The sequence below is a fragment of the Asparagus officinalis genome, chromosome 5 (assembly GCF_001876935.1).
Source record: "Asparagus officinalis chromosome 5, Aspof.V1, whole genome shotgun sequence".
NCBI classification, from domain to species: domain Eukaryota; kingdom Viridiplantae; phylum Streptophyta; class Magnoliopsida; order Asparagales; family Asparagaceae; genus Asparagus; species Asparagus officinalis.
The window spans coordinates 61,973,980-61,984,356 of NC_033798.1; the positions used below are offsets into that span (position 1 = coordinate 61,973,980).

General features: G+C 37.5%; 1 protein-coding gene across 1 annotated transcript; it reads right to left on the bottom strand.

Moving 5' to 3' along the window:
• On the bottom strand, positions 3,837-5,109 carry LOC109841913 (probable DNA-directed RNA polymerase subunit delta). The gene is made up of 3 exons (XM_020410837.1): positions 5,035-5,109; positions 4,490-4,543; positions 3,837-4,205 (listed from the first exon to the last, which is right to left on the bottom strand). Exons 1-3 carry the CDS (start codon positions 5,107-5,109, stop codon positions 3,837-3,839), a joined length of 498 nt encoding a protein of 165 aa, XP_020266426.1.

A 10,377-nucleotide genomic window follows, 5' to 3' on the forward strand; every position in this document is an offset into this window, starting at 1 on the left:
CGCCTGGGTGCACTCGCACCACTCGAGTTCACCCAAAGGTCTCGACATAGCCAAGGCAGTCAAATTCACTTTAACTCATCAGGAACCTCTTTATTCAAAGTGTTCCAGACCACACGCAAGTTGGTTTAGCTCTAAAAACTTTGAAGGGGGTCTTGTAGGCGATAAAAATTACCTTTGCAGATAAGCCTAAAATCTGCCTGCGTATTCGAGTCGCCCGCACGACTTGAAAATTAGGCCCATCCGTGTACTTGACTCGCCAGCACGAGCCAATACCACACGATCACTAAATTCGCCTACATTTGGGCAATCCGCTAAGCGATCAGAAACTCGCCAGCAAACTGGACCCGCCCACGCGAGTTAAGTTTACTCGAGAGCTAAACACACCTACATGCCCAGACGATCAGCCAGGCGATCAACATCCTAACCACAGACTCGCCAGAGTACCTGGTGGCTGTTACATCACGTATAGGGATGGGCCTTCCTATTTTCCACGATGTGAAGGGAAGGAACACAATACTCCAAACCCATCAAGTAGCCGCTCCCAGTACAAGATGACCAGTCAAATTCATGCAATCGCCAAACTTGCCTGTATGCCTGACTCGCCCGCACAAGTCAAGATCATCCAAGTGACTGAAATTCACCAAACTCGCCTGCACGAGTCAAGAGCTGAATTCGCCCGCGATAGACGAACTCGCCAGAGTACCTGGTGGCCGCTATATCACGTACAGGGATGGGCCTTCCCATCTCCCACGATGTGAAGGGGTGGAGCATAGTACTCCGAGCCTATCAAGTAGCCGCTCATGGTACAAGTGAGAAGTATGGTATCTCCCAACAGTACATGATCACATCTCATGATTCAAGGGAGCGACCACGCCATCTTTCCTCTATTTAAGAGCCTCTCCTGACTACAGGAAAGAGGTTCGCAGTTAATTGATTAATTCAATTAGTTAGCTAGACCATTAGCTCTCAACTCTCGTCTGAGTTGATGACAGGCTCTTTGCATGATCTTTGCACTGTAGCATCTTCTCCTAGCTTCAGGCCTGACCGCCACCGAACTCAAAAACTAAACTCGACCAGTACGAGCTTCTACTACGTACTGAAGCTCACCAGTAACCTAGATCGAATCGTCCAAGGAAAGCAGACTCGGTGCGAGAACCGAGTGAGACGTCCTATCGCTACCAAAGTTCCTACGTTAAACAAGGAGGGCCTACCTTCCGTTTCTGTTGTAATTTTGATTCATTAGTTTGTAATAAGTTATTCTTATCAATACAAACAAAACCCCTGTTTCAGGAAATCAAAATTTACACCATACATAGGCGAGCTTAACTCGTGCAGGCGAGTCAAGCAATCAGGCGAGCTCGACTCGTGCGGGCGAGTCAAGAAATCAGGCAAGCTTGACTCGTGCTGACAAGTCAAACAAGCAGGCGAGCTTAACTCGTGCGAGTGAGTCAAGCCATGTTGGCGAACTTTGGCTTATGCAGGCGAGTCAAGCTTACAGGCGAGCTCTGCTTGGCCTCTTGAATGCATGCGAGCTTGACTTGCACTGGCAATCTAAGAAAACAGGCAAGCTTTGCTTGGCCTCCTGAATGCAGGCGAGCTTGATTTGCGCAGGACACGCAGGTGAACTCAAACAGGTGAGATTTGAGTTCTCTTGTGTAAAGGTAATTTTTATTGCCTACATACATACTCTTTGAGATAACTTTCTTAGCCTACCCCCTTTCTTAGGTGGAGCTTTAGGTTGGGTTGGATTTTTGCAAGTCTTATTGTTATGCCCCTTTTGTCCATAATTCCTACGCTTACTCTGCAATGTTATCCTTTTCACCCTTTGGTTAGCTGTAGCTTGCTCTGCAATCTCTGTCCTTCTTCTTTACTTTAGCCTTCCTTGCATGATTCTTGCTTGAGGAGGATCCGGTTCAGGATATTCTGTCTTGGGTCATTGCTTCATGCCAAGGAGAGGTGACATATTCATGCCATAACCTAGAATATAAATTTCCTTTGTATATGTCTCATGCAAAAAAATCTTCAATAAGCATTCATATTTTAACCAATGTTGCAACTCTATGTATACAAGGAAAGCCACTGAGTTGCTATTTGTTATATCCACATGTTTTTGTCCCCAGATCCACTATATGCATGTATCATCTTCTTTATATTTCACTTCAAATTTGTCATTTTCTCAGTTAGTCTTATAGAATTTTATCTCATGTTGAGAATTTCAGTTTTTTTAACACCTTTGGAAACTAAAAGCCCCTCTATCTTAGCAATGCTCTCTTATTTGAGAAGGAACCTCTTCATAAGCATCCTCCTAATAAACTTCATACATGTGAGAATAAGCTCGTCCCTTGCTTATAAAATCATTTTGTTGAATGATTCACACATATTATTCAACAAGCAATCTGACTTGGTGCTTTCCTTGAATGCATGCAAGCTCCAATGTGAAGGATCTTTAGCCATGAGATAGTTGTAAGAACTTTCATCCATGTACTTGATAATTTTTATTGCCTCATCAAAATTAATTTTTATAGAAGTTTTACAAGCTGTCCACATTGCATCTTTGAAAGACCTCCCTTATTTAATGTTGGCATAAATATGCTTAAAATAAAATCTAATCTCAGCAATAGGTGCAACTATCCTCAAAGTTAAGTTTCAATTAAGCCCTACACAAAAAGTTGAAAAACTTAGCATAAGGTTGGAAATTTTAGCATAAGGTTGAAAAATATACAAAAAGGCACACATACAGTTATAAATACATTTTATACATTTTATACATTTTATACATTTTATACATTTTCCGTAAGCAACACCTTAACTTCTCATAATTTATGCAGATAACATGTTAATTTGTAATTTATTTCATATGTAACAACTAACTTCTCATAGTTTAAATAAATACCACCTTATTTGTAATATATTACATATATGTAATCAATTTATCAGAGTTTGAGTCAATTATATAAACTAAGAAGATATAAGCTAATCCTAATTTATTAGTATTTCAGTCTAATCATAGATACTCCTAATTTATCAGTATTTTAGTCTAACCATAGATATTGGATGTTGTATTAAAACATGCAATAGATACATATTATTGTAAACAAATATATAAAAGAAATGAAACACACATAAATAAATAGTAAAATATTAGAAAGATTGCCTTCTGTCTTTTTGACATGAAGGTCTATCCATTTTGCTCCACTAGCCCTAAATCAATAATTAGTTGCTCAATAAACTAACACCAAGTCTCTTTATTCTCAACTTCAAATGTTGCATATGGAATATGATAGATGTTGCAATTATCATCCTTTCCTATAGCACTCAAGATTTACCTCATATAACTACCTTTTAAATGGTAGCCATAACCTTTCTTGAGCCTTTCTTTGCATGCAGCCAAACATACATATAATCTCCAGAAAATTAGTGATGGGTTCCTATTGATATCATCCACTCTAACCAGAGCTGAGCTATCTGGATTTGTTCTGGATATTTTAGTTGTATAGTCTCATACTCTTTTATATTGATAACTTACAATACCATAGATCTTCATAAAAGCAAGTTGTCTTGCTCTATATGCTATAGGACCACGTTAATCTCATAGTCCCCATTCATCTCTAAAATGAACATTGACTTCTTCCAATCAGGATCATCTTTTTTACTTTGTTAGATATTTTGTAGTTAACCACTTAGAGGAGACCTTGGAGGTTTTATCTCTAAAGCCACCAAAATTACCATGTTTGAGCCTCATAGATTTAATTTGAAAGATAACTTCATTATTTATTTTCACAACATGAACTTTGAATTTACAAACGTCTTGACAATTATTGTAACATTTCAGCCTCCTACCATCTTGAATAGGCCTTTACACTTACATTTATATTTGCAATAACTTGTGACGTACTACTTGATTCTTCATCCACTTGAGATAGATCATTTAACCTCTCATTCACATTATCATTATTCGATGGTTGTGTTGTAGCCTCTACTTTTTCATCTAGGTCAACATCCTCCTTATCAAGATGATCATAGTCACTATTATTAAGCTCAAACTCAGAACTCTCATCCTCATTCTCCATATGTACATTCATATGTCTCTTACTGTTATTAACTTTAGCTTCCTCATTGGCCTCATTTTCATCACCTTGCCCTTCATCAGTTGCCTTATTATCATGTTCACCTTCATCACTTGCCCCTTTGCCTCCATCCACGTCCTTCACATAAAAATAAAAGTTTCAATGATTAATCTCAAGGAGTGAACATATTACCTAAATATCAATTTACTAGTAGTTTATACAAATAATACCTTAATTCATTATCTTTTTCATATTTACTACCTTTAGTTTAGAAAATCATTACCACCTAAATTTTTTAAAATATTAAATTGATTTCTTGGCGACCACCTCACCTAAGTTAATCAACTTCAAAAAAAAATTAACTTTTAAGTATATGAAGGTAATTAAGTTTTTAAAAAAATAAATAAATATAGAGAGCATACCTCATTCTCATCATATTGTCCTCCATCAATTGCCTCATTGTCTTCATTCGTACTCTTCACATAAAAATACAACAAGACAGTATATAAGGGTTAATCAACTTCAAAAAAAATTATCTTTTAAATATATGAAACTAATTAAGTTTCAAAAGATACATGTAGAGGAGAGTAAACTAATTAAGTTTCAAAAGATACATGTAGAGGAGAGTATACCTCATTCTCATCATATTATCCTCCATCAACCGTCTCATTGTCTTCATTCGTACCCTTCACATAAAAATACAACGAGGTTCAATATATAGGAGAGGAAGTCTCAGTATATAGAACAGTACTTAAGGACCAAAAGTTATAAATATAGAAAAGTATACATCATTTTCATCATGTTGAGATTCATTATTGCCTTGATTAGTATCATTATACTTGCATTGCTTCGCTCTACCTCATTTGGATTCTGAGATGACTTTGTTATGAGCCAATAAGATCAAATGTAGTAACATTATCCTCATGCGGTAGTTCATACAAGCTCCCTCTCTAAGATCAATACCAACCTCACCAACATATTCTTCAACACCATGCACAATGTACACAACAATCCTCTTACTTTTTCCAAGAGAAGCAACCATTTCGTTGCTATTTCTATTAGTAGTAATTTTCCTAATTCCTTGTGCTAAAAGTTTTCTACGAATCTTATAATAGAGTGCTGCCACACTACTCATACTATAGATCAATTATTCTTTGATGACAGCTTTTAGCTCCCACTCTAATATTTCATCAACAATGTGATCATGTTTGGCAAATACTTTATCACCTACATACTTCAATAATCCTCTATTCCTTTCAAACCTTCCCCCATGATGATAGTCTATTGAATAAATCCATACATCTTGAAATTAAAAGAGAAAATACATATTTACACACACACACACACACACACACACACACACACACACACACACACACACACATATATACACACACACACACACACACACACACACACACACACACACACACACACACACACACACACACACACACACACACACACACACACACACACACACACACACACACACACACACACACACACACACACACACACACACACACACACACACACACACACACACACACACACACACACACACACACACACACACACACACACACACACACACACACACACACACACACACACACACACACACACACACACACACACACACACACACACACACACACACACACACACACACACACACACACACACACACACACACACACACACACACACACACACACACACACACACACACACACACACACACACACACACACACACACACACACACACACACACACACACACACACACACACACACACACACACACACACACACACACACACACACACACACACACACACACACACACACACACACACACACACACACACACACACACACACACACACACACACACACACACACACACACACACACACACACACACACACACACACACACACACACACACACACACACACACACACACACACACACACACACACACACACACACACACACACACACACACACACACACACACACACACACACACACACACACACACACACACACACACACACACACACACACACACACACACACACACACACACACACACACACACACACACACACACACACACACACACACACACACACACACACACACACACACACACACACACACACACACACACACACACACACACACACACACACACACACACACACACACACACACACACACACACACACACACACACACACACACACACACACACACACACACACACACACACACACACACACACACACACACACACACACACACACACACACACACACACACACACACACACACACACACACACACACACACACACACACACACACACACACACACACACACACACACACACACACACACACACACACACACACACACACACACACACACACACACACACACACACACACACACACACACACACACACACACACACACACACACACACACACACACACACACACACACACACACACACACACACACACACACACACACACACACACACACACACACACACACACACACACACACACACACACACACACACACACACACACACACACACACACACACACACACACACACACACACACACACACACACACACACACACACACACACACACACACACACACACACACACACACACACACACACACACACACACACACACACACACACACACACACACACACACACACACACACACACACACACACACACACACACACACACACACACACACACACACACACACACACACACACACACACACACACACACACACACACACACACACACACACACACACACACACACACACACACACACACACACACACACACACACACACACACACACACACACACACACACACACACACACACACACACACACACACACACACACACACACACACACACACACACACACACACACACACACACACACACACACACACACACACACACACACACACACACACACACACACACACACACACACACACACACACACACACACACACACACACACACACACACACACACACACACACACACACACACACACACACACACACACACACACACACACACACACACACACACACACACACACACACACACACACACACACACACACACATAACATAGGGTTTTATATGTGAAATGTACTGGAAACAATAAGGTATTTAAGTGTAGTCAATGTAACATAGGGTTTTATATGTGAAATGTACTGGAAACAATAAGGTATTTAAGTGTTATTTAACCCAATTATTCTATTTAAGAGCTATTTTGCCCAAAGTAAACAATTATTACAATTTTAACAACTAATTAAGCATCACAATATTTTAGTTATGAAATGTACAAAAATAAAAATTTATCTTAGATTAATCAATGTATCAACTAAAATTAAAGCTTAAATAGCACTTCAACAACCTATACTTTATCATACTTTGCACTTAAATACCCCTATTTAGTCAATGTGACTGCTATTTAGCCCAAATTACACAGCTATTACAAATATCGCAAGTAATTAAGCACCACGATGTCCAAATTGAGTTAATCATAACAATCAATTTCTTTTACATGTTGCACTTCAACACAATGTCCAATTTACTCACAATTAGTCAACGTATCAACAGAAATAAAACACGTATTCTAAAGTTAACAAGTAATTAAGAAGCTACATTGTCAAATTTACCCCATTTCTTGTTTATTTGTCAAAGCCCTAATCTAAACCTAATCCTAACAGTGTATGGCTACAATTCACTTTACTATTTCAATATACCAAAAATTGAAGTTAAGTTCACACCCCAAACAACCCACTTGCAATTAGAAAAGTTAAAATAAACATGACTTTCACTTGAAGAGTTAAACCCATAAGAATAGTCAGTCCCCATAAAAATCTGTTCTTTTACAGCATGATGTCGGAGACCTACCTCCGTACAAGCACTGGGCTTCGATTCCATAGCTAAATCGATAGAGATTATTTTTTTTACTTAAAAAGATGACGGGGTTTTGGGGGATGAGAGGGGAGAGAGAACCGCACTTAGACATTATCGGTTATTTTTAAAAAATTACTAAGAGGCTGTTTGGTTGTTGTTAGTAAAGTTATGTATTTATGATACAACTTGGAAAGTTGTTGTCCACCTCATTAATTTCACTGAGCAACTTTTTTTTGTTTGTTTTTTATTTCATTGGAATCATAAATTGCTTGTTTGGTTTGCAAAATGTAACTTTAATTGCTTGTTTGGAAAGTGTAAAAAGTGGTTATTGTGTGGTCCCTACTCAAATGATTCCATTGGCCTAGCCCCCTCACTTCTGACACATATGTCAGCTTTCCTTCAAAATCAGACCATTTTGAAGGTATTTGTGAATCCATGCCACATCAGCATAGTAAACCACTTTACACTTTTTTCACAACTACAAACAAACAATTAAAAAGGAGGAAAGCTGACATTGGGACCCACTTTTTTATATTTTCCATCCTTTTACATAGTAAAAACTTACAACCAAACAGCCTCTAAGAGTGTGAGATTGGGGGGACCATGATTAACCGGGGTTAACTAGGATTGTTAAGGGAGATCATGTGAGGGCCCATGTGAGAGGGTTAGAGGGTATAATGGTCAGCGCACGTATTTTTTGGATTGAAATCAAAAAAGTGTGATATAGCAAGCATGTTAACAAGTAAATGTGGTATTCATAAATAAAAGAAAAAACTTTAAAGGTGGCAAGTAGCCATCTAGGTAAAAGTAAATATAGTTTTAATGTAAAAACACTATATTATAATATACAATGTAATAAATGTTTAATTAATAAGCATTATGATAGACTTCAAAAAGTTTTAGAAAAAAAGAAGGAGAAAAGAAAAGAAAATTTGTGTGAAATGAGCGAAGCGTCCTTATATCTCTAGTGAGATCAAGTATAGTTTTCTCATTTTCTCCATACTTTTTCTACCCTCACCAAGTTTTAAACAAAATAGTATAGATAGATAGAAATATTAAATATGTAAGGGACTGACGTGTAAAAACACTGTAAGTCGGCAACATAGGGGCTGTTTGGTTGTATGTTTTTACCATGTAAAAGGATGGAAAGTGTAAAAAAGTGTGTCCCAATGTCAGCTTTCATCACTTTCAATTGTTTGTTTGTAGTTGTGAAAATAGTGTAAACTGATTTCATATGCTGATGTGGCTTGTAAAGTGATTTTATAAAAAAAAGATATGATTTTAGGAGAAAGCTGACATTGAAATCAGGAAAAAATAATAAAAAATAATTCCAACCAATATGATCATTTGTGTAGGGACCACTATTTATACTTTCCAAACAAACAATTAAAGTTACATTTGCAAACCAAACAAGTAATTTATGATTCCAATGGAATAAAAAACAAACAAAGAAAAGTATAAAAGTGAAATTGATAAGATGGACAACAACTTTCCAAGTTGTGTCATAAATACACAACTTTACCAACAACCAAACAGCCCCATACCATTATAAAATTTAGCTAAAGGATTATTTATGTTTGTCCCTCAAATCTTTGATAATTTTATATTAATCCCTCAAATCTCAATAATTGATCGTTAGTCCCTCAAATCTTAAGGTTATATCAATTGGTCCCTTTATATTTTTTATAGGTCATTTGCAATTTAGCAATCTAAAGTTTACACATTTTAAACTTTTATAGCCTTAATTTTATTTTTTTTGACACTTTGATATCTCATAAGTTTACGTTTTAAACTGTGATACCCCCAAGCTTTTTTTTAACACTTTAATTACAAAGTTTGCTCATTTTTTGAACTTTCATACCTCAAAGATTCCATATTTTTAACTTTGATACCTCAAAGTTTTTACATTTTTTAACTTTGATACCCTAAAGTTTGGAGTGTTAAAGTGTCAAAACAAAACTTTGAGTTATCAAATTGAAAAATATATAAACTTTGTTGCAACAAAAGTGTTAGAAAAATTCTAAGGCATCAAAATTAAAAAAAAAGTTAGGATATCAAAGTGCCAAAAATCTTTGGGGCGTTAAAGTTAAAAAGGTGTAAACTTTAGAATACCAAAGTGGAAATAACTTCTCTCTCCTTGTTTTTTTTTTTGGGAGAAATATTTTTTGGGAGAGAAATCATACCTAAGGTGTATTTTGGACACTAAGGGACCAAATTGCAAGACCTCTTAGGATTTAAGGGGTCAATGAGCGGTTATTGGAATCCGGGGGATCGGCATGGAATTATTGAAGAGGTGAGGGACTAAC

Excerpts from the sequence above, each read along its gene's own strand:
- LOC109841913 (XM_020410837.1), bottom strand. The coding sequence starts at position 5,109 with ATGGTTGCTTCTCTTGGAAAAAGTAAGAGGATTGTTGTGTACATTGTG. Across the intron at positions 4,544-5,034 it reads TTGAAGAATATGTTGGTGAG|AGTACGAATGAAGACAATGA; the intron begins GTTGGTATTGAT and ends TTTTATGTGAAG. Across the intron at positions 4,206-4,489 it reads GACAATATGATGAGAATGAG|GACGTGGATGGAGGCAAAGG; the intron begins GTATGCTCTCTA and ends TTTTATGTGAAG.